The sequence below is a fragment of the Salmo salar genome, chromosome 07 (genome assembly GCF_965601325.2).
Source record: "Salmo salar chromosome 07, fSalSal1, whole genome shotgun sequence".
Taxonomy (NCBI): Eukaryota; Metazoa; Chordata; class Actinopteri; order Salmoniformes; family Salmonidae; genus Salmo; species Salmo salar.
In genome coordinates this window covers 15,210,640-15,235,257 of record NC_138297.1, presented here as the reverse complement: position 1 = coordinate 15,235,257, position 24,618 = coordinate 15,210,640, and the positions used below count along the sequence as shown (strand labels likewise).

Sequence of the window (24,618 nt, the reverse complement as noted above, 5' to 3'; positions counted from 1 at the left end):
TCTAATACAAACATTCCTTAATGATGTTTTGTTAATTGGCTGTCATTAAACTCCTGTTATACAGTCCTAATAATAGGTCCACTGACATTCGAAAGTGTCACGGGAAGGCGTGCGTCTGACGCCACATGATGACGTTCAATTACAGCGCCCAGGATATGTTATGTGAGCGGGCAAGAACTGACATTTTTCTCAGCTCGCGTTTAGGAATATTTTTTTCACGAATTAAGGTGGTCAAGGAATTATCAAACCACGGCATAATATCTTTGTTGAAACACAACCATTGACTCTGTACCCTCGCCATGGTAGAGGATGACGATTTAACGCCAAATTTTATGTCAAACCAAATGTGGAGCAGCAATGGCGAGTTTGTCCCTCCTGACGGAATATGCTGGGTGTCTGTTCTGTCATGTTTGCTGCTTGCCTGCTCCTACGTTGGGAGCTTATACGTGTGGAGAAGTGATTTGCCAAGGTAAGCCTCGTATTTCTTTGCTTTCTTGATTCGTGGAAGATTCTATAGACATACGGAAGTGGTAGTTTGCCAGCTTGTCGGCGGATAACTACCTAGCATGGCTTTCGTGCAGGGCAATTCCATGGTAACGGAATTACGCTGAATCTCCATTGTTTCACTTAAATGTATGCCAAACCAAAAACATCTATTTCAAAGTTGAACAAGCCATACTACTCTGAACAATTTACATAGTCATTTCAACAAAAAAAGGCCAAAGGCCAGCAGATGGCGTTATTGAGTCGTTTACATATAAATAGTGGATTTTCTAAAGCATACTTGAAATGTAACTATTTTCTTTTATATAATGCGTCATTTAGTTAGTCTAAAGCACTTATCAGAGAGATCTGCCTCGATTCTGTTCTTTCTTCTGCTAACAAATGGGAAATGATAAAATTCAGAATTGTCATCACTACTGGTAAAATGCCTTCACTACTAGTAAAATGCTAGCTCAGAAAAGATTATCCAAGTAGATGGATATTATTGTTGATATTAACAGGCTGAGCAATAAACTTGATTTAAATGAAGATGAAAACGCAGAGCTTGCTAAATGCCAATGTGATCTGGACGACATGTATAACAATAAGGCACATAGTGCGGGGTGGCAGGTAACCTAGTGGTTAGCGCGTTGGACCAGTAACTGAAAGGTTGCTAGATCAAATCCCCAAGCTGACAAGGTAAAAACCTGTTGTTCTGCCCCTGAACAAGGCAGTTCATAGGCCATCATTGTAAATAAGAATTTGTTCTTAACTGACTTGCCTAGTGCAGCAAGGAGCCAAGTTAAGTTGCTAGCTAGCATTAAACTTATCTTATAAAAAAACAATCAATCTTAACATAATCACTAGTTGCATATAATAAATGCGGTGCCTGTTCATTTATCATCGAATCACAGCCTACTTCAACTTCGACAAACGGGTGATGATTTAACAAAAGCGCATTCGCGAAAAAAGTACAATCGTTGCACCAATGTGTACCAAACCATAAATATCAATGCCTTTCTTAAAATCAATACACAAGTACTGTATTATTTTTTTTTACCCTGCATATTTAGTTAATATTGCCTGCTAACATGAATTTCTTTTAACCAGGGAAATTGTGTCACTTCTCTTGCGTTCAGTGCAAGCAGAGTCAGGGTATATGCAGAAGTTTGGCCCGCCTGGCTCGTTGCGAACTGTGTGAAGAGCATTTCTTCCTAACAAAGACCGTAATTAATTTGCAAGAATTTTACATAATTATGACATTGAAGGTTGTGCAATGTAACAGCAATATTTAGACTTAGGGTTGCCATCCGTTCAATAAAATACTGAACAGTTCCGTATCTCACTGAAAGAATAAACGTTTTGTTTTCGAAATGATAGTTTCCGGATTTTACCATATTAATGACCTAAGGCTTGTATTTCTGTGTTTTATTATATTATAATTAAGTCTATGATTTGATATTTGATAGAGCAGTCTGACTGAGCAGTGGTAAGCAGCAGCAGGCTCGTAAGCATTCATTCAAACAGCACTTTCCTGTGTTTGCCAGCAGCTCTTCGCAATGCTTGAAGCACAGCGCTGTTTATGACTTCAAGCCTATCAACTCCCGAGATTAGGCTGGCAATACTATAGTGCCTATAAAAACATCCAATAGTCAGAGGTATATGAAATACAAATGGTATAGCGAGAAACAGTCCTATAATAACTACAACCTAAAACTTCTTAACTGGGAATATTGAAGACTCATGATTAACCAGATTTCATATGTTCTCAGCAAGGAATTTAAACGTTAGCTTTTTACATGGCACATATTGCACTTTTACTTTCTTCTCCAGCATTGTTTTTGAGTTATTTAAACCAAATTGAACATGTTTTATTATTTATTTGAGACTAAATTGATTTTATTTATGTATTATATTAAGTAAAAATAAAAGTGCTCATTCAGTATTGTTGTAATTGTCATTTTATATATATAAAAGTGCTCATTCAGTATTGTTGTAATTGTCATTTTATATATATATATATATATATATATATATATATATATATATATAAAATGACAATTACAACAATACTGAATATATATTTTATATATATAAATATTATATTATATATATATTAAATAAATAAAAATTGGCTGATTAATCGGTATCGGCTTTTTTTGGTCCTCCAATTATCAGCGTTAAAGTCATAATCGGTCGACCTCTAATATTGACTGACCTTCACGTCTTAAAGTAATGATGGACTGTTGTTTCTCTTTGCTTATTTGAGCTGTTCTTGTCATAATATGGACTTGGTCTTTTACCAAATAGGGTTATCTTCTGTATACCACCCCTACCTTGTCACAACACACCTGATTGGCTCAAATACATTAAGAAGGAAATAAATTCCACAAATTAACTTTGAACATGGCACACCTGTTAATTGAAATGCATTCCAGGTGACTACCTCATGAAGCTGACTGAGAGAATGCCAAACGGTCCTTGTACCTAGCATCGAGCATGGTGGGGACACAGTAAAGAGGCTCAGAGAGAATGCCACCGAATCGCTTGTTCACAGCCTCTTGTAGAGTACTTTTGTAAGTTTTAACTCCACGGTATGTGTGGGCAGTTTTGTTGAGCAGCCGTTTCAATGCCATGACAGAGGGTACCACGTCTGCTGCAGACGCAGTTGATGAGCTTATTTCTCCAGTCAGTTGTTTGAATGGAGCTAGGAGTGTTCATGTTTCCAAGTATCAAACGTTCTCAAATGCCATTGAAATGGCTGCAGCGGTATGAGAACCAGGACATTCTTGAGCATGCAATAAGGCTTTCCTGAGTACGAAATCCTTGTCGACCCACTGTGCTGTCAGACTCAGCATACTCACGGGGTTGACATCGCTGGTCCAAATGTCAGTCGTGAAGCTAATAGCAGTGACGCCCATAGCAAGTAGCTCATAAATGTGCGTTTCAGCAATATTGTGTAACTCCGGTAGGGCAACATCTGAAAAATAGCACCTACTTGGTAGTGTGTACCTGGGGTTGAGGTGCTCGACCAGTTTTCAAATACCAACATCATCCATGACAGAGAACGGTTGATTGTCAAGGGAAATTAATTCCATTATCTTGGCGTTAATGGATTTCGCCTTTGAGTTGTCTCACTGAAATGTTCTTACTCTTTCAAATGACTGCTCGACTTGAACTTGTTTAGTTGTTGGAAGTGTGCCCTTAGTATTTTTCAGCTTTTCTGTGTAGCGCTGTATTTTTCATGCCGTCATTACGTCATCTACCTACGTTATATAGGTATGCACGTCAGCTTTGACATCGATTTTTCACATCGGGCCGATGTTGGCATTTTTAGCTAATATCGTCCGATACCGATATATCGTGCATCCCTAGTGACTAGTGTTCCATTATTAAAGATAAACAAGGCAGGCCCTAGTTTTGTTGAACCTGGACTACTGCCCAGTTGTGTGGTCAGGTGCCACAAAGAAGGACTTGGGAAAAATTACACCTGGCCCAGAACAGGACAAACGGCTGGCTCTTAAATGTACAGCTAACATTAATAATATGCATGTCAATCATGGTTCAATGTAGAGGAGAGATTGACTAGCACACAGTTCGGATACCCATGCATGCGCCACAACACATGGCACCAGAGGTCTCTTCACAGTCACCAAGTCCAGAACAGACTATGGGAGGCACACAGTACCTCATAGAGCCATGATTACGTGGAACTCTATTCCACATCAGGTAACTGATGCAAGCAGTAGAATCAGATTTAAAAAAAACAGATAAAAATACACCTTATGGAACAGCGAAGACTGTGAAAAGTCACACACACAGGTACATATATATATATATATATATATATATACACACATATACAAACAAACTATACACACATGTACACCTGGATAGTGTGTTGTAGTACACTAGTGACCGGAGGGGGCACACTTATTGTATTGTGAAATTTGTTGTAAAATGTATTTTAATGTTTAAAAGTTGTTATATAATGTGTATTACTGACTTAATTTTTGCTGGACCCAAGAAAGAGTAGCTGCTATCTTGGCAGGAGCTAATGGGGATCCATAATAAATACAAATGGTGAGAAGGCGAAATAAAGCGAGGAAAATATGCGACTTTCTTTATGAAACACCATTTTCCTCCACCATGCTAGAATAGCTAATGCTAGTCCCAGATGTTGCATATCGCGTTCAGCCAATCAGGTTGCAGCCACCCTTTTTTATTTTGAAACTATCATACTAGGGGTGGAAGCTTATTCATTATGTAAACCGTTTAAGAACCAAACAGAGTAAACGAAACTGGCAGGGACCTTCCTGAATTTGTCCAATAGAAACTGCCATGTGTGTTTTCTGTTTAGAGTGAACAGTGGTGTATCTGTACTTCACTATTTATATATATTTTTTAAAACTTTTACTCCACTACTTTCCTAAAGACAATATGTGCTTTTTACTCCAATACATTTTCCCTGAGACCCAAAAGTACTAGTTACATTTAGAATGCTCAGGCAGGACAGCAATATGGTCCAATTCACCCACCTATCAATATAGGCCGTTGTCATCCCTACTGCCTCTGATCTGGTGGTCTCGCTAAACACACAATGCGTTTGTAAATTAAGTCTGAGTGTTGGAGTTTGCCCGTCTGTCCGTAAAATAAAAAACAAGAAGATTGTGCTGTCTGGTTTGCTCAATAAAAGGAATTTGATGTATAGCATTTACTTATACTTGATACTTTTACCAAAGTATGACAATTTTGTACTTTTTCTACCACTGTATTTAAGTACATTTAAAACCAGATACTTTTAGACTTTTACTCAAGTAGACTTTCACTTTTACTTGAGTCATTTTCTATTTAAGATGAACTGAAAGGCTAAAACAAACCATAACATCTTCTCATATTTAAATCGGGTCTACATCTGTTGTATTCAGGGCATTTGACAACAAAAAAATGTGGTTTGATATGTATTTAAATCGGGTCTACATCTGTTGTATTCAGCGCATTTCACAAATAAAATGTGGTTTGATATGTATTTAAAGGTGCAATATCCAGAAATCACGCCGCCGTTTCCTGGTTGCTAAAATTCAAATAGTTCAACCTAAATTTCAGTTTGTGTCAAAACAAGCAAGTATACTGTAGAGAATCATTGTACCTTCTAAACCACTGTGAACTATTTTCCTTGACCAAAAATGTAGTATTTTCAGTTGTTTGAGCTGGTGTACAAAACCGAAAGTAAAAGATGCCAAAACCAAACTTTAGAACGGGAAGCATAGAAATAGAACAGATCTACCACTTCTTAGACTGGTTTTCAAGGAGAATAACAGTGTCGCATTCATTCCTTTTGGACAGTAAGATGAAATGACTCAATATCGCCATCTGCCGGCTTTTGGGCTAGTGCAGATGCAAAGTTTGGTACAGAATTACTGTAGCATCTCTCAAATGTTTATTCTGTTACCAAACGTATGTTTTTATAAAATGTTCAGTGTAAATTGTTAAATTAGTTGTGCATAGAGTTATATGGTTTGTTAAACTTTGAAATCAATGGTTTGTGTTTGGTATACGTTTTAAAGTGTCTCAGTGTAATTCTGTTACTGTGAAATTTCCCTGCAGCAGTCTGCTAGCCTTTCATTATTTGCTGGTAAATTAGCAAGCAAACTGAACCAGAGGGCTTATTTGTTTAGTTTCCTGCTTAATTGCAGTGTTCTTGCTCCTTGAGGGGCTGGTTTGTTTACAAAACGTAATGTTGACATGTGCATCTCCTGTGTGTGCATCACGTGCCTGCCCCCAGGGACCACCCGGCCGTTATCAAGAGGCGCTTCACCAGTGTCCTGATCGTGTCTGCCTTGTCGCCTGTCTTCGTGTGGACATGGAAGGTGTACACTGGTGTGATGGTGAGTCTCTACGCCACGCTGTCTCAGCTATAGGCCGACTGCTATTAGATGACAAAGCTCATGATTGGAAATGACAGCTGAGTCTGTGTTGATGCTTTCAAGTGCCTTTGAATAGCAGACTGCTGAAGTTTTATATGGGGAAACAATGGGTTATATTAGCTTACTGCGTCACATTTATCTACTGTATTAGAAAAGGTAGAGCAGCTTACTCCAATACAGTACAACTACACCGTAGCCAGCTTTCCAAGAAACCTCTTGCCCTGGCCTATAATGGACTTGATACATTGCAATCCATTATCTGGACACAGATGCATGACACAACCAGTTCCTTTAAGGCTGGGGCACAGGATAACAGCTGATTACAGCCTATTTCCCGGTCTGTTCATGGAGTGTTATACACATGAGAACATTTCCATGAATTCCATCCCTACTTCTCTTGTTCCCCTATAGCCCGGCCCGTCGTTGCTGGCTCTGATGGGCATTCGCTTCGAGGGCCTCATCCCAGCCATCATACTGCCTCTGCTGCTCACCATGGTAACAGACACAACAGACTGTTGTAGATATACTTTTAGTATTTTCTGACCTGCAGTAGTTAACCTCTGACCTTTGCTCTGGTAGGTTCTGTTTCTTGGCCCTCTCATCCAACTGGCTATGGACTGCCCCTGGGGCTTCATGGATGGGATACGAGTGGCCGTTGGTGAGAGACTGTCTAGAGATGATTATTCACCCAATATGGTTATTACTGCGTTATCCTGGAGACCATCTCTCTCTCTCCCCCTCCCCCCACTCCAACAGACCCATGGTTCTGGGCTCTGTGCCTCAGGGACATGCGCTGGCTGAGGAACCAGGTGGTGGCCCCTCTGACTGAGGAGCTGGTGTTCAGGGCTTGTATGCTGCCCATGCTGGTACCCTGCGCCAGTCCCTCCACTGCCATGTTGACCTGTCCCCTCTTCTTCGGAGTAGGTAAGTCCCATCAACATACTGCACCGCGGGATCGTCTAGATCTGGTTTGCATTTAGAAAAATCTGCTTGCCTCGACCCCAACTGAATTGAACAAATAATGTATTGGATTTAGCAGCATTTCATTCCATTAAATTAGAACAACCCCTTTAATGTATGTGTCATGTCAGTTAATGTCTGTGCGAGTCAATACGAACACCATCTGCCATTTTGACCTACATAAATATTGATGCTAAAGCTGTGCTGCACATTAGGGGTGCTACAACTGCAGCCAACACATACAGTGCCTTCAGGAAGTATTCAGACCCCTTAACTTTGTCCAATTTTGTTACGTTACAGCCTTATTCTAAAATGGATTAAATAAAAAGAAATCTCAGCAATCTATACACAATACCCCATAATGACAAAGCGAAAACAGGTTTTTAGAAATGTTTGGTAATTTATTACAAACAAAACAAAAATACATTATTTACATAGATATTCAGATGCTTTGTTATGAGATTTGAAATTGAGCTCAGGTGCATCCTGCTCCCATTGATCATCCTTGAGATGTTTCTACAACTTGATTGGAGTCCACCTGTGGTAAATTCAATTGATTGGACATGATTTGGAAAGGCATACACCTGTCTATATAAGGTCCCACAGTTGACAGTGCATGTCAGAGCAAAAACCAAGCCATGAGGTCGAAGGAATTGTCGGTAGAGCTTCAAAACAGGATTTTGTTGAGACACAGATCTGGGGAAGTGTACCAAAACATTTCTGTAGCATTGAAGGTCCCCAAGAACACATTGGCCTCCATACTTAAATGGAATAAGTTGGCAACCACCAAGACTTCCTAGAGCTGGCCGCCCAGGCCAAACTGAGAAATCGGGGGAGAAGGGCCTTGGTCAGGAAGGTCACCAAGAACCTCCACCAGAGTTCCTCTGTGGAGATGGGAAGGACAACCATCTCTGCAGCACTCCACCAATCAGGCCTTTTATGGTAGGGTGGCCAGATGGAAGCCACTCCTCAGTAAAACGCACATGACAGCCTGCTTGGAGTTTGCCAAAAGGCACTTAAAGACTCTAAGACCATGAGAAACAAGATTCTCTGGTCTGATGAAACCAAGATTGAACTCTTTGGCCTGAATGCCAAGCATCACGTCCGGAGGAAACCTGGCACCATCCCTACGATGAACCATGGTGGTAGTGGCAGCATCATACTGTGGGGATGTTTTTCAGTGACAGGGACTGGGAGACTAGTCAGGATCGAGGCAAAGATAAAGGGAGTAAAGTACAGAGATCCTTGATGAAAACCTGTTCGAGTTCTCAGGAACTCAGACTGGGGCGAAGGTTCACCTTCCAACAGGACAACATGGGAGTGGCTTCGGGACAAGTCTATGAATGTCCTTGAGTGGCCCAGGCAGAGCCCGGACTTCAACCTGATCAAACATCTCTGGAGAGACCGAAAACTAGCTGTGCAGCAACGCTCCCCATCCAACCTGACAGAGTTTGAGAGGATCTGCAGAGACGAATGTGAGAAACCCCCAAATACAAGTGTGCCAAGCTTGTAGCGTCACACCCATGAAGACTCGAGGCTTTAATCGCTGCCAAAGGTACTTCAACAAAGTACTGAGTAAAGGGTCTGAATACTTACCTAAATGTTGTATTTCAGTTTTTTTATTTTGTATAAATTAGCCAACTAAAATTAAACTGTTTTTACTTTGTCATTATGGGGTATTGTGTGGAGGAAAAAAACAAATGTAATGAATTTTAGAATAAGGCTGTAACCTAACAAAATGTGGAAAAAGTCCAGGGGTCTGAACCTTTCCGACGGCACTGTAGTTTTGTGTGTCTTGACTATTTACTAATAATTTTCATGCAAATGGAACCCCTGGCATATCAATGTAAAGCGAGAGAGAGAGAGAGAAGCAGTCTGCTTTTCTCTACTAGTTTTCGGGCTTCGCTAAACTCATTTAGGTGCTTTGAGCATCTGGACATAAATCCAATAAATGATAATTATTGTTATAATTATCATTATTATTATTATGATTATTGATATTATGATTATTCGTAGTATCATTATTATTCATGTTAGTATTGTTATTCATGTTATTATTATTCATATTATTAATAGTATTATTCATATTAATATTACAGAAAGGCAGTAGGCTTAAACCTCTGTTATTGACCTGTTGTGTTCTTAATAATATAGGAGCAAACGAGACGATTTGCAGTTGTCCTCATGCAGCTGCCGCTGGAAAGCAAAATGTTTTTTTCTGCCACAAAAAAATAAATTCTAACGAGTTTTAGCTAGATGCATGTGAAAGTGGTAAACGTGGTAAACAAAATGTAAATGGTGAATACATTTGGATAATAACATCTTTTTTATTTTTTTACTCTGTCCATGATGTCATATTTTTTTGTCCGGAAACTCTAAAGATGTTGTTTTCACAGCTCACTTTCATCATGTGATCGAACTGCTGCGATTCAGACAGGGCACTGTGTCTGGGATCTTTCTCGCTGCAGGTAAGGACCAACCGATTAACTTCAGCTTTTCTACTTTGTCTCCCGTGTGGTAGATGGCTCCTGTAGCCTAGCTATGTGTTCTTCTTTTCCACTGACTGTTAAATAGACTGTATATGATTATTAATGCTATGTGTTAATGTTTGTGTTGCAGTGTTCCAGTTCTCCTACACCGCTGTCTTTGGAGCTTACACTGCCTTCATATTTATCAGAACAGGTGGGTACTAGCTACATTACATGACCTACATGAGCTCTGTCTGGGTCTGTGGGTACTAGCTAGGTCTGTCTGGGTCTCTGGGTACTAGCTAGGTCTGTCTGGGTCTGTGGGTACTAGCTAGGTCTGTCTGGGCCTGTGGGTACTAGCTAGGTCTGTGGGTACTAGCTAGGTCTGTCTGGGTCTGTGGGCACTAGCTAGGTCTGTGGGTACTAGCTAGGTCTGTCTGGGTCTGTGGGTACTAGCTAGGTCTGTCTGGGTCTGTGGGCACTAGCTAGGTCTGTGGGTACTAGCTAGGTCTGTCTGGGTCTGTGGGTACTAGCTAGGTCTGTCTGGGTCTGTGGGCACTAGCTAGGTCTGTCTGGGTCTGTGGGTACTAGCTAGGTCTGTCTGGGCCTGTGGGTACTAGCTAGGTCTGTCTGGGTCTGTGGGTACTAGCTGGGTCTGTGGGTACTAGCTGGGTCTGTGGGTACTAGCTGGGTCTGTGGGTACTAGCTGGGTCTCTCTGGGCCTGTGGGTACTAGCTAGGTCTCTCTGGGCCTGTGGGTACTAGCTAGGTCTGTCTGGGCCTGTGGGTACTAGCTAGGTCTGTCTGGGCCTGTGGGTACTAGCTAGGTCTGTCTGGGCCTGTGGGTACTAGCTAGGTCTGTCTGGGCCTGTGGGTACTAGCTAGGTCTGTCTGGGCCTGTGGGTACTAGCTAGGTCTGTCTGGGCCTGTGGGTACTAGCTAGGTCTGTCTGGGCCTGTGGGTACTAGCTAGGTCTGTCTGGGCCTGTGGGTACTAGCTAGGTCTGTCTGGGCCTGTGGGTACTAGCTAGGTCTGTCTGGGCCTGTGGGCACTAGCTGGGTCTGTGGGCACTAGCTAGGTCTGTCTGTGGGCACTAGCTAGGTCTGTCTGTGGGCACTAGCTAGGTCTGTCTGTGGGCACTAGCTAGGTCTGTCTGTGGGCACTAGCTAGGTCTGTCTGTGGGCACTAGCTAGGTCTGTCTGTGGGCACTAGCTAGGTCTGTCTGGGTCTCTTTCTTTGTGGTCAGATTGGTTGTTGTAAAGTTGTGTGTGTGCATCCATTTTGTTACCTTGAATGTTTCTATCTACCTAATATTGGTTAATATTTCCTGAATATTTCTAGCTACTTTTCTCTCTGTCCTCAGGTCACCTGGTGGGGCCGGTGCTGTGCCACTCTTTCTGTAATCACATGGGCTTCCCTGCCCTGAGCACTGCCCTGGAGCACCCCCACCGCCTCACCATCCTCTCCTGCTACCTGCTGGGGGTCCTCCTCTTCCTCCTCCTCCTCTTCCCCCTCACAGACCCCCTCTACTACGGCCTGCCCACCCCCGTCTGCACCCTGGCCTCTGTCCCCAGCTCCCTATGCATCTCCTGATCCCACGCCCACCCACCACACACACTTCTGTACTCGATGGACCGGTCCGCTGATTCTACCATCCATCAGCAGCCAAAAGGAGGAGCGGTCCAAGTGGTCCTAGCGCTAGGGGTGTTTTAGCTCTTTGGTCATGCCTGCTTTGATGAGCTCTCTCTGGGGGGAGGTGGGAAGGGTTAAGGCTGTGTCAGGTATGGACATTCAGTACTATCGGCTGTCTCTGCTATGTATGCTGCTAGGGGCAACAGGGTAACTTAGACAGCCATTCCCTATGTTCAGGTTACATTGGCAGTCAGTCAGTTAGCCAGTCAGTCAATATGTGGTCTGTCGTGTAGACTCAACAAAGGAACCGTATCTGGCCAAGACGTGTGGCGCTGTAGTAGTAAGACATTCTGGTGGTCAATAACGTCAGTGTTTTCATCTGTTCTAGATGCTGAATAACAGTTATTTATTTACACATCTGCATGTTTCTATTCTGTAGTGTTTTATTGGTGGGGGATAGTTGGGTTGTTACAGTTGGACTGTAGTTGTCCATGATAGTTTAGCCACGGTTCTCAGTCTTCCTCTCAGGCTTTTAAGACACCAGACTATTGGTGTTTGGCGAGATCACAAAGTGCACAGTCTTTACCCAGCCCTGAATTCAGTCATTCACTCTAGTTGACACTCATTCCAAGCATCCATTCCATGTCATGCCGATAGAAGCCTATAATCACCAAGCTAACATTACCATTCTTAGGGCCAGGAGATTTTCCCTGACAATGTGAACCTGATCTGGGCCCCTACCGTTCGCTGCACACAGTTTGACCTTTTACAAGGGTTATCCATGTTCATGGCTCTTTGTTCTTGAACTGCTTTTTTACTTGAGCGATTGAAGTGGGAGGTACCTTAAGGTGGGGTGGGTTGACGGACAGTTAACCCCTTAAGGGACTTGAACCCTGTAAGACTCAGGTGTACTGTAGTCGTATGTATGCATGTAGGTTTGAATGCTATCTAACCACTACTTTGCATGCTGCTACATGTTGCAATATGGATGTCAGACAAGATGACAGGTCTATATTCTTCTACAGACAGACACACACACACACACACACACCAAGCTACAGTGCATTTGGAATGTATTCACACCCCTTGACTTTTTCCATATTTTGTTACGTTGAAGCCTTATTCTAAAATGTATTAAGTATTTTTTTTCCCCTCAACAATCTACACACAATACCCCATAATGACAGAAGTTTATTTTTGAATTTTTTACACATTAATTCCAAATTAAAAAACAGATACCTTATTTACATAAGTATTCAGACCCTTTGCTATGAGACTCGAAATTGATCTCAGGTGCATCCTGTTTCCATTGATCATCCTTGAGATGTTTCTACAACTTGGAGTCCACCTGTGATAAATTCAATTGATTGGACATGATTTGGAAAGGCACACACCTGTCTATGTAAGGTCCCACAGTTGACAGTGCATGTCAGAGCAAAAACCAAGCCATGAGGTCGAAGGAATTGTCCGTAGAGCTCCGAGACAGAATTGTGTTGAGGCACAGATTCCTGTGACATTGAAGGTCCCCAAGAACACATTGGCCTCCATGATTCTTAAATGGAAATATTTTGGAACCACCAAGACTCTTCCTAGAGCTGGGAAATAGGGGGAGAAGGGCTTTGGAGTTTGCCAAAAGACACATAAAGACTCTGACCATGAGAAACAAGATTCTCTGGTCCAATTAAACCAAGATTGAACTCTTTGTCCTGAATGCCAATTATCACGTCCGGAGGAAACCTGGCACCATCCCTACGGTTAAGCATGGTGGTGGCCGCATCATGCTGTGGGGATGTTTTTTTCAGTGGCAGGGACTGGGAGACTAGTCAGGTTCGAGGCAAAGATGGACAGAGCAAAGTACAGAGATCCTTGATGAAAACCTGCTCTAGAGCGCTCAGGACCTCAGACTGGGGCGAAGGTTCACCTTCCAACAGCACAATGATCCTAAGCACAGAGCCAAGACAATGCAGGAGTGGCTTTGGGACAAGTCTCTGGCCCAGCCAGAGCCCAGACTAGAACCCGATCAAACATCTCTGGAGAGACCTGAAAATAGCTGTGCAGGGACACTCTCCATCCAACCTGGCGGAGTTTGAGAGGATCTGCAGAGAAGAATGGGAGAAACTCCCCAAATACAGGTGTGCCAAGCTTGTAGCATCATAGCCAAGACTTGAGGCTGTAATCACTGCCAAAGTTGCTTCAGCAAAGTACTGAGTAAATGGTCTGAATACTTTTGTAAATGTGATTTTAATTTTTAAAACAATTTATTTAGTGAGAAAATTGTACCTGTTTTTGCTTTGTCATTATTGGTTATTGTATGTAGATTGATGAGGGGCGGAAAAACAATTTAATCCATTTTAGAATAAGTCTGTAACGTAACAAAATGTGGAAAAAGTTGAGGGGTCTTACTACTTTCCAAATGCACTGTATTACCCAAAAGAAGGTAATGTACAGACAGTGTTACATCGCAATGTTTACTTACTCACTCACCGCAAATGATACTTTGCGTTGTTTGTGAAAATGCATGTTATTTACTTGACCAGGCTATGACCATTGTAGTCCATTGCACTATATAGACAGGGTGTAGTTTAGATTCAGTGTGGGTTGTTGATTTTTCTAGGGAATTGTAATGGAACCCGGTGTAGTACTATATAACAGTTCCACCTGACTAGAACAGAAGTGTGGTGTGGTTCATGAACCAGCAGGTTGAATCACACTGAATGTATTGCAACGGGATGCCGAGGCACATGAAGTCACTGGTCCCATTTATAAACGGACTTCACTGTGTAAATTGGAAACGTATCTCTGGAGAGTCACATGCAAGAGATGCTAACATTCACTGACAAAGATAGATCTGTGAAGCTATCTACCACAGCAGTGAGGACTGTACTGTATAAGCTATGAAGGAGTTACTTTATAGTTCTTTAGCAATAACTTAGTTGATGGAAAAGGACCAAAATCAGGGAATTATCTGAAATGGGTGTGTATGTGAATTGAAAAAGCTAAAAAGCCCATTCTTGTTGCTTAGAGGTGCTTGGAGATTTCAGAATAATCACCAGCCATTGTTTTGAATTGATAGTTTTATGTTTGGGCCAACCTCAGATGAGCCATGTATCTCCTAGTTGAAGGTTCAAGAGACATCCTCTTGAATAAACCTGCATGGTGCGTCCAGGCCATCTGTAATGACCTGAAATGTACGTCAGAGGGCGCAAGAGTACCATGTCTGGGCGTACTGCCGTAGTAATGTGAAGCACAGGAACCTGGGACTTTCACACAGGCTGTTCATTGGGTTTCTCTTGACGGATAGTCATCCGTCACTTGAAAAAACAATCCGTTTTTATTCCGTTTTTTTCCTCCCACAAGCCTTGATCCAATAGACAGGACGGATATAGGCTTAGAGAAGAGAAAGTGGGTTTGAACCTAACAACAACTTAGTGATACAGATCGTCTAGCTACCTTCGCTCTGAGTAATCTCTCAGATCAATTAAACAAAGACTGTAGGATCTAGCCTCCCTTTTTAGAGTCAAACTATAAACTATCTTGATGTCTCCCTCTCACAAAAAACTGCATGTGAATGTTTTGACTTGAGGCACCGGCCGAAGACGTCATTTTGGGAGTCCAACCAATATCGTCAATAGAGTCAGAGATGACTGTTGTTTCCCCCTACAGAGATGACTGTTGTTTCCCCCTACAGAGATGACTGTTGTTTCCCCCTACAGAGATGACTGTTGTTTCCCCCTACAGAGATGACTGTTGTTTCCCCCTACAGAGATGACTGTTGTTTCCCCCTACAGAGATGACTGTTGTTTCCCCCTACAGAGATGACTGTTGTTTCCCCCTACAGAGATGACTGTTGTTTCCCCCTACAGAGATGACTGTTGTTTCCCCCTACAGAGATGACTGTTGTTTCCCCCTACAGAGATGACTGTTGTTTCCCCCTACAGAGATGACTGTTGTTTCCCCCTACAGAGATGACTGTTGTTTCCCCCTACAGAGATGACTGTTGTTTCCCCCTACAGAGATGACTGTTGTTTCCCCCTACAGAGATGACTGTTGTTTCCCCCTACAGAGATGACTGTTGTTTCCCCCTACAGAGATGACTGTTGTTTCCCCCTACACAGATGACTGTTTTCCCCCTACACAGATGACTGTTTTCCCCCTACACAGATGACTGTTTTCCCCCTACACAGACGAACCAGCTGCTAGATTGACTTTGTTGTCGAAATGTACACATACAAATTTATACATGACGAGGCTGTGTCAAATTCTTATTAGGTAGGCTCAGGAGACCGTACATCTACAGATGAATATTGTCAGGAGATGGCACATCTACAGACTAGAGAGAGCTGTTTCATCAATACAGTCAAATTTCATCTAACATCTCATTCTCCCCATCAACGTTGTCCGCTTTTGGAAAACATATATTTTGTCACTGGCACGAATTGTCTGAATCCTGCCTTGTCACGGGTTAGGCTGCTTCTCACCAGAATGTTCTTATTTTATTTTCCTGGTATTGACTTGAATTGAAATCCGGTAGAAATCCGTAGGCTACATTTGCAAGGCACTTGGGAGAAACGCTGACTCCCCTTTCCTGCTTGACAACACTTTCACTTTGTCTTTTTATAATGTTTCTCTCTAAAATGTCCGAGCCAAACAATCCCGTCTACAGTACTCTCAAAGTAGTGACTTCCTGTACATGCATAAAGCGGACACACAGCGGTAGAGACAGGAATATATATTTTTGCAAGTTAATATGAAGCTCTCTTTTACTAAAATGACACAACAGAAGAATGATATAGTATTTAAAAGATTGGATTTTTCAGAGTTGTTGAATACGTGCTTTGACTCTGACCTGGTTGTGAAGACAAAAAGACGACGCACATGTTTATATTGAATACTATATTTTGTAATCAAATCTATTTTAGTGACATGGACTTGAATCTATTGATATGTGTATTTGGGTTTTCGGCCACAGTGTACAATGCAATTTCTTTGGAGACTTGCCAATATTGAACAGACAGTGTTTCATGACGACAATCTTTTATGAGATCTTATAGAAAGCACACACTGCAAAAAGCTCAACAATTTGGAAATAAACAAGCTCATTTTATAAAACGTCTCTGGTGTTGTTTTTGATCGTCTTTGTGCCCAATGTTTTGCTTTTCACTTAAATAATTTGACTCAATCGTTGAATTCCTGGATCCCTCCCCAGTTATTGAGTGCTCAACGTACTGGCTAACGATTTGTATTGAGTCTGTCTAACTGATGTCGAGTTTCCAAACCTCTCTATGGTTTGGAACAACATGTCAATGTCTGAAGCACACAGAGTTATGTAGTGATGAATGTGAGCCAACCACATCAAGTAGACCCATAGTCCATGTGGTATTCATCATCACATTCTTATGTTACTGATACAATTTGTCTTGATTTTCTATGAACTGCAAGGTAGGCATTTCTGCATCGCTTGCTGTTTGGGGTTTTAGGCTGGGTTTCTGGATAAGCACTTACTGATGTCTGCTGATGTAAAAAGGGGCTTTATAAATCCATTTGATCGATTAGATCTTTTATCAGTACACACATCGTGGAGTTCTGTAACTAGAATCCATGCCTATTTATTCCTGGTACACACCTATTACCACATTACACTCCAGAATAATCCTCCTTGCCATTGTCAACACAAAAGCCCAGCAAATTATTTATCATTAGTTATTGGCCAGGCTCCATTCAGTGGTGCTACAGACACTTTTTTACAAAGTTATCTCTTTGTGCTGGGTCTCCTGGGGGGCATCATATTTGAAAAGACAAGTAGACGCACAGAGATGGTTTGAAGTTCTCTGCATGGAGATGAGCCATGTCAGAAAGGTGATGTGATGACACTGTTGGCTATGTGACACACTGATTCATCAGTGGCACAGTCACTCTAGTATGAATTGTGTGTGTGTGTGTGTGTGGGGGGGGGGGGGGGGTCCAGACCTGTCAATTACTGACTACATTCCTATTATATTTTCTGATAGTTTTATACTTCCTCTTTTTGCATCGTCCCCTGTGGCATCTTTCACATCTTACCCCACCCACCCTTTGTCTCTCTGTGTTTTCATCCACTTTGTAGAACTGTCTTTTTCTAAAGCTGCCCTTGTTCAAGGGCTGTGAATCAGGCTTCGTGGAAACATCTCAAAGGAGAGCGAGAACATTACTCACTCCGTAACAAAAATCTTTTTTTAATCTGAATGGTCGGCGTGGGCGTAAAGCAAACAGCTTCTCTAAATCGATCATCAGTGCATCTTCCAACCTTGATGTGTATGTTCATATCTAAATGAATTAGTGCTAGCCGGGAAACTAGCTTGCGATATTGTGTAAAATGTGTCATACGCGTCGATGTAGCTCTACATAATACTCCCATCATGGATTTTTATGATGTCTGCATCACATTCAATTCCACTTAGGCTGCTTTTAGACAGGCAGCCCAATTTCTGTTCTCAGATCAGCTATTAAGATCAGCTCTAAGAAGAGAAGATCTGATGTGATTGGTCAAAAGACCAATTAGTGGAAAACTGGGCTGCCTGTGTAAATGCAGCCTTACTGTCTCTTATGGCAGCAGCATGAAAGGAGCTGATTCTAGAGTCACTAGTATTCCTTCATTTAGATTCTTCCTCACCAGGATCTGGATATGACTGAAGTAACTCAACAAATTATGACCTTGTATCAATATTGAATAAAGGGTTTTACACCAATCATTTGAGTGATGTCATCTGTCGGTTATCATTCAGATTTGTTCATGTCGTATGGGTCTGGATTGATATTTTTTTACTGGCCTGTCCTCACAGCTTCCAGATGTAATGTTTCTCTGTCTTGGTCTTTAAATCCGGACCCAGTCCCTCTTAACTGTAACTCTCAGGTTATTGCAGTTAAACAGAGGGTGAAGGCTTCTTAACAACATCTACCCCCCAAGCCATAAGACTCCTGAACAGCTAATCAAATGGCTACCAAGACTATTTGCATTGTCCCCTCCCCCCTCTTTTACGCTGCTGTCAAAAAAGCTAACTTTTTTGACCATTTAAAATAACATTAAATTGATCAGAAATACAGTGTAGACATTGCTAATGTTGTAAATGACTATTGTAGCTGGAAACGGCAGATTATATATTTTTTATGGAATATCTACACAGGCGTTATCAGCAACCATCACTATCAGCAACCATCATCTACACAGCCCATTATCAGCAACCACCACTCCTGTGTTCCAATGGCACGTTGTGTTAGCTAATCCAAGTTTATCATTTTAAAAGGCTAATTGATCATTAGAAAACCCTTTTGCAATTATGTTAGCACATCTGAAAACTGTTGTTCTGATTAAAGCAATAATATTCCATCAAAAATCTGCCGTTTCCTGCTACAACAGTCATTTACAACATTAGCAATGTCTACACTGTATTTCTGATCAATTTGATGTTATTTTAATGGACCAAAAAATTTGCTTTTCTTTCAAAAACAAGGACATTTCTAAGTGACCCCAAACGTTTGAACAGTAGTGCACACGTACATATTTGTAACGGGCGTCGTAAGGATTGGACCAAGGTGCAGCGGGAACGTGTATACTCATCTTCTTTATTAAATCAAAAGAAGGAAAACAAACATCACGTATACAAAACAACGAACGACACTAAACAGTCCTGTCAGGTGCACAGACACAAAACAGGAGACAACTACCCACAAATCCCATTACAATAATACCCCTATACATAGGACCTTCAATCAGAGGCAACGAGGAACAGCTGCCTCCAATTGAAGGTCAATCCAATGAACTAAACATAGAAATAGATAGACTAGACTGAACATAGAAATACACCAACATAGACCAAAAACCCCGGAACACTAAACAAACACCCCTCTTGCATAAGCACATAGACCAACAAACCCCGAGACACTCTAAACAAACACCCCCTGCCACGTCCTGACCAAACTACAATAACAAAAATACCCCTTTACTGATCAGGACGTGACAATATTACCTCAATTACCTCGACTAACCGGTGCCCCCGCACATTGACTCAGTACCGGTACTCCCCTGTGTATAGACTCGCTATTGTTCTTTTACTGCTGCTCTTTAATTATTTGTTACTTTCTATTTTTAACTTAACACTTTTTTTTTTAAATGCATTGTTGGTTAAGGGCATATAAGTAAGCAGTTCACTGTAAGGTTGTATTCGGCACAACATTTGATTTGATGGCTCAGTTGCTCAGAAACCAGGGACATATTAATGTATATTAGCCCATAGCCTTCGTAACACCAAGTTCCTAGCAGTTCAAATCCAATGGAGAGGAGACCCACGGTGAGTAAACTAGTCGTCCGGGGGAGATGCAGTAGTCTGTAGAAATGAGATGGCTAGCACGGGTGTACAGGCTCTTCAAACATACTGCTTCCGATGTCCATCTCGTGAGGGAACCTATAGTTTGTGACTGAATTGGATAGATTAGAAGTGGCCTCTCCAACCTCGACCCGCCTACTCAATCTCCTCCTCCTTCGCAATCTGACACTCTATCTCCATACTTCAGAAGGCCTGGGCAATCAAATAGAGAGGGAGGGAGAAGGAGAGAGAGGGAGGGAGAAGGAGAGAGAACGATTAAAAGGCTCAGGAAATAGTGATGATGAGTAAGCTCTTCATCATACACCACTGGAAGGAAAGGGAAGGCAGTAAACCTTGGAAGTTCATCACAGAATATTAAACTATTTTCTGCCATCAGTTTGATATTGAGGGTAAACTGCATTACATAGCAGTGTGTGTGAGACAGAGAGAGAGAGAGAGAGGGAGAAAAGGTGTGTGCGATTGTGTATGTGTGTTCTGTGCCACCAACATCTGTGAGTGAATAGAATTTTAAACATGGTATTATTACTTATTCTTCCCTTCTCAAGGGCACCTGGAGCTGTTATGCATCACGAGGGCCTGGGAGGAGGATTTTCTCTTCCAGTGGAACATGTCAGAAGAGAATATACACAGGTAGTTACTATGCAAGGCTAGTAGACAGACTGGAGAGAGGCTTTCCACTCCCTATCAAATGATCCGTAGCCTAATTGGTATTTATTTAGTATTTATTAGGATTCCCAATTAGCTGCTGCTGAGCAACGGCTACTCTTCCTGGGGTCTAAACAGGAAACAACACAACAAATAAAATACAAAAATATACATAAATATACATAGCACAACATTTACATTACAATTTAGCCATTCAACTGATGCTCCCATCCAGAGCGACCCACAGCTAGTGCATCCCCTTTCATCTGGAGATAGCCAGGCGAGACAAACACATACACGACCAAAAGTATGTGGACACCTGCTCATCGAACATCTCATTCTAAAATCATGGGCATTAATATGGAGTCAGTCCCCCCTTTGCTGTAATAACAGCCTCCACTCTTTTGGGAAGGCTTTCCACTAGATGTTGGAACATTGCTGCAGGGACTTGTCAGGGCTCTCTGTGCAGGCCAGTCAAGTTTTTCCACGTTGATCTCGACAAATCATTTCTGTATGGACCTTGCTTTGTGCATGGGGGCATTGTCATGCTAAAACAGGAAAGGGCCTTCCCCAGACTGTTGCCACAAAGTTGGAAGCAAAGAGTTGTCTAGAATGTAGCGTTAAGATTTCCCTTCATTGGAACTAAGGGGCCTAGCCCGAACCATGAAAAACAGCCCCAGACCATTATTCCTTCTCCACCAAACTTTACAGTTGGCACTATGCATTCGGGCAGGTAGGGTTATTCTATCATCTGCCAAAACCAGATTAGTCCATCGGAGTGCCAGATGGTGAAGCGTGATTCATCACTCCAGAGAACGCGTTTCCACTGCTCCAGAGTCCAATGGCGGCGAGCTTTACACCACTCCAGCCGACGCTTTGTGCATGGTGGTCTTAGGCTGGTTTCCGGCTGCTCGGCCATGGAAACCAATTTCATGAAGCTCCCAACGAACAGTTATTGTGCTGATGTTGCTTCCAGAGGCAGTTTGGAACTCGGTAGTGAGTGTTGCAACCGTGGACAGACGATTTTTACGCACCAAGCTTGTGTGGCCTACCACTTTGCGGCAGAGCCATTGTTGCTCCTAGACGTTTCCGCTACACAATAGCAGCACTTACAGTTGACCGTGGCAGCTCTAGCAGGGCAGAATTATTATTATTTCATTTTTATTTTTGACTTTATTTGTAGATTTTCATATATAACAACAAAAACAGTACAACCCCAACCCCTCATTCTCCAATCCATCCATCCATCCATCCAACCATCCACTCCCTTCCTCCCTTCCTCCCTCCAAATCAACAACCCACCAAGGCATCCATAAAAGTAAGTTTAATAGGAAAGAAAAACAGAAACAAACAGTAATAGAAATGAAAAAAAGGTAAAAATTCTTAGCACAAATGGCCACTAGAACAGACATTTACATTCACGTCATTTAGCAGACGCTCTTATCCAGAGCGACTTACAGTAGTGAATGCATACATTTCATACATTTATTTTTTCTGTGCTGGCCCCCTGTGGGAATTGAACCCACAACCCTGGTGTTGCAAACACTATGCTCTACCAACTGAGCTACAGGGAAGGCTATAGACGTGACTGCTTACCAAACTATGCAAGTTACCGTAAGTAAAAGACAGGCTCTCCATGTATTGTATTAATGGGGACTAGGTTAAGTCAAACTTCTGTCGGGACCCATGCACAGTGTACCTAACCTTCTCCAGAGGCAGAGATGAGATCACCTCCTTAACCCACTGCATAAAGGAGGGCGGCTTTGCAGACTTCCAGTGAAAGAGGACAAGGTGGCGAGCTAGCAGCTATTGCGTTTGTCTGATGCGCGGTAGCATTCTGGTCTAGGGAAAGTACCCCACAAATGGTAGTGACCGGGTTGGGGCTAACAGTTGTATTACACCTATGTGAGAGTGCCTCAAAAATGGGGTTCCAGAGGCCACTCAAAGATTGGCATGACCAAAACATGTGTCGCACAGTTGCTGGACTCTGGTCGCATCTCAAACACGTCGGGTCATAATTTGGGTATATTTTTGTCAATCTGTCATTTGAGACGGTGCAAAACCTTAAACTGAATAAACCCATGCTTATGCAAAATGATGTGTGGATACACTCAATACTTTGTTGCGTTTGCATGTATCTAAAAAAAGTGGGTATTGGAAATATTTTGGTCAAACCTCAGAGTATCGAATGAGACGAATGTGTTATCAACAAATAGGTCACAAAAAAAACACCAGACCTGGAATGCCGTGTCAATCTGTGACACTGGGAAGAGATGATTAGATGTTAATGGAGAGAAGCAGCTTGCTTGTTTAAGGATAAAGTGACTTCGGAATTGGGACGAGATTTTAAGGGAGTTTTTATCAATTGGGCTCAAAACATGTGTGCCAAGGTTCATGGGCATTGGGGAGCACAGGAGCGAGACCAGAGAAGTTGGAAGGTGTCGTGTCTTTGGGGTACCATTAAACTGAAGACATGTTTATCAATTAACTCCCTGTAATTATTATCACGGGATCAAACTGATTCATCGTTTAATTGTAATTAACTAGGAGATCGGGGCACCAATGAAAATATTCAGATTACAAAGTTATAATTTTCCTAATATAACTTTCCTATATTATAACATTCTATATTATATTATATTATAGTATAGGCTGATTATCTTCTGGTTTAAATGGTGTATTTTACCTCGCGTCCAGTCTCATTCCAAACGTCGTAAATTGTTGTATCTGCACGAACCCAGTCTTTACTAAGAGTCATCCATACATCAATTGTCTTAAAATCATTTATTTACTAAACTAAGTAATTCACATAAAGTATACAAACAGTAATTATCATCACAAAGAATTGGTAGAGTAATGTGCCCTAGTGGTCTAAACAGGCATGGCTGGTGTCTTGTTGAACAATGGGTCATAAAGGGCAGCTGAGAAGACCCTACAGAGTTCATTAATATTAACAATTGATATGCTAATCCTTTGCACATGAACGCTCACTCATTCGAGAACAATTGCAATCAATATATATTTACGCTCAGTGTGTCGTCGGGATCCTTGTTGGAGCGTCGTTCCGTTGGAGAGTTCTCTCTCTCTCTCTCTCTCTCTCGGTTAGAATGGATCTTTCAAAGCGACATTCATTAATGTCGTCATAGAATGGATGTTTCGTTGGTCTTCGCGTTCAATGATATAATTTACTTAGCTGCAGACTAATAATTAATATCAAAGACTTGTTCTTATTCTGTCGGTATCAATAGTCTAAAAGTTAACCACGTGGTATAGTTCACTTTCAGTAGAGTACTTGGATGGTCAAACCTATTGGCCAACTTGCAATGGAGTGGAGGCCGGGTCTGAAGAAAGTAGATCAGGCTATGGTTTTATAGTGAACATGTCACATGACACCTGGTCTTGTCTGTGTCCCTGGGGGCGTGCCGATGACTGAGTTAAGCTTGGTACAGAAATATAATTCTATCACATTAACATCAGTACATGGCATCTCAATGTATTACAAATAGCTTTATCCTTATTAATACATTCTATACAACCATGTGGATGCAAGTCTCAAGGCTGAGGCAATTATATAAACCGTTTTATGGTAATATGGCTATATTGTCTCTTCTGAGTATCACAAAATTGTACCAAGCGGACCAGTTCGTAGCTGGATTCTTCACCAATCTTCCATACCTTCTCCAGAACACAAATGTCATTCGGTTCCCCAATTCTGTGAGTTGGAAGAATTTCCTGTGTCTCTCTATGGGACCCCTCTGTGTCTCAACTGGGCCATGTGGTTGTAAGATTCTCCTCTGGAATTTTACAACCCTTTCACACAGGGCCTGGGTGGGGGGAGGTATGTTGGGGGATGGTGCAAGGGGGGAGGGGGTCAACTGTCCTCCCTGTACTCAAAGAGGCCAACGTCATGACAAAGGCTTGACTGTAACTCTATGCTAGCCATCCTTGTTTTCAAATGTAGAAACCCAATAAACACATTTAGATATATTTGCTGACCAGTAGTAATGTAAAAATTTGTGAAGGCCCAGCCCGCCTGCGGGCTTAGGTCTCTCAATACAGTTGAAGTCGGAAGTTTACATACACCTTAGCCAAATACATGTAAACTCAGTTTTTCACAATTCCTGACATTTACATTTATTCCAGG

General features: G+C 41.9%; 1 protein-coding gene and 1 long non-coding RNA gene across 2 annotated transcripts; one reads left to right on the top strand and one right to left on the bottom strand.

The window, feature by feature from the left end:
- The first annotated feature begins 134 nt into the window (after positions 1 to 134).
- On the top strand, positions 135 to 16,578 carry rce1a (Ras converting CAAX endopeptidase 1a). Its single transcript, XM_014206595.3, has 8 exons — positions 135 to 469; positions 6,269 to 6,371; positions 6,822 to 6,905; positions 6,990 to 7,068; positions 7,167 to 7,334; positions 9,767 to 9,838; positions 9,990 to 10,052; positions 11,201 to 16,578. Exons 1-8 carry the CDS (start codon positions 300 to 302, stop codon positions 11,428 to 11,430), a joined length of 969 nt encoding a protein of 322 aa, XP_014062070.2. The 5' UTR covers positions 135 to 299; the 3' UTR covers positions 11,431 to 16,578.
- Positions 16,579 to 19,048: 2,470 nt separating this feature from the next.
- LOC145879997 (uncharacterized) lies at positions 19,049 to 24,274 on the bottom strand. The gene is made up of 2 exons (XR_014392872.1): positions 23,501 to 24,274; positions 19,049 to 20,021 (listed from the first exon to the last, which is right to left on the bottom strand). It is a non-coding gene; the product is annotated as an uncharacterized LOC145879997 (long non-coding RNA).
- Between the last annotated feature and the right edge of the window lie 344 nt (positions 24,275 to 24,618).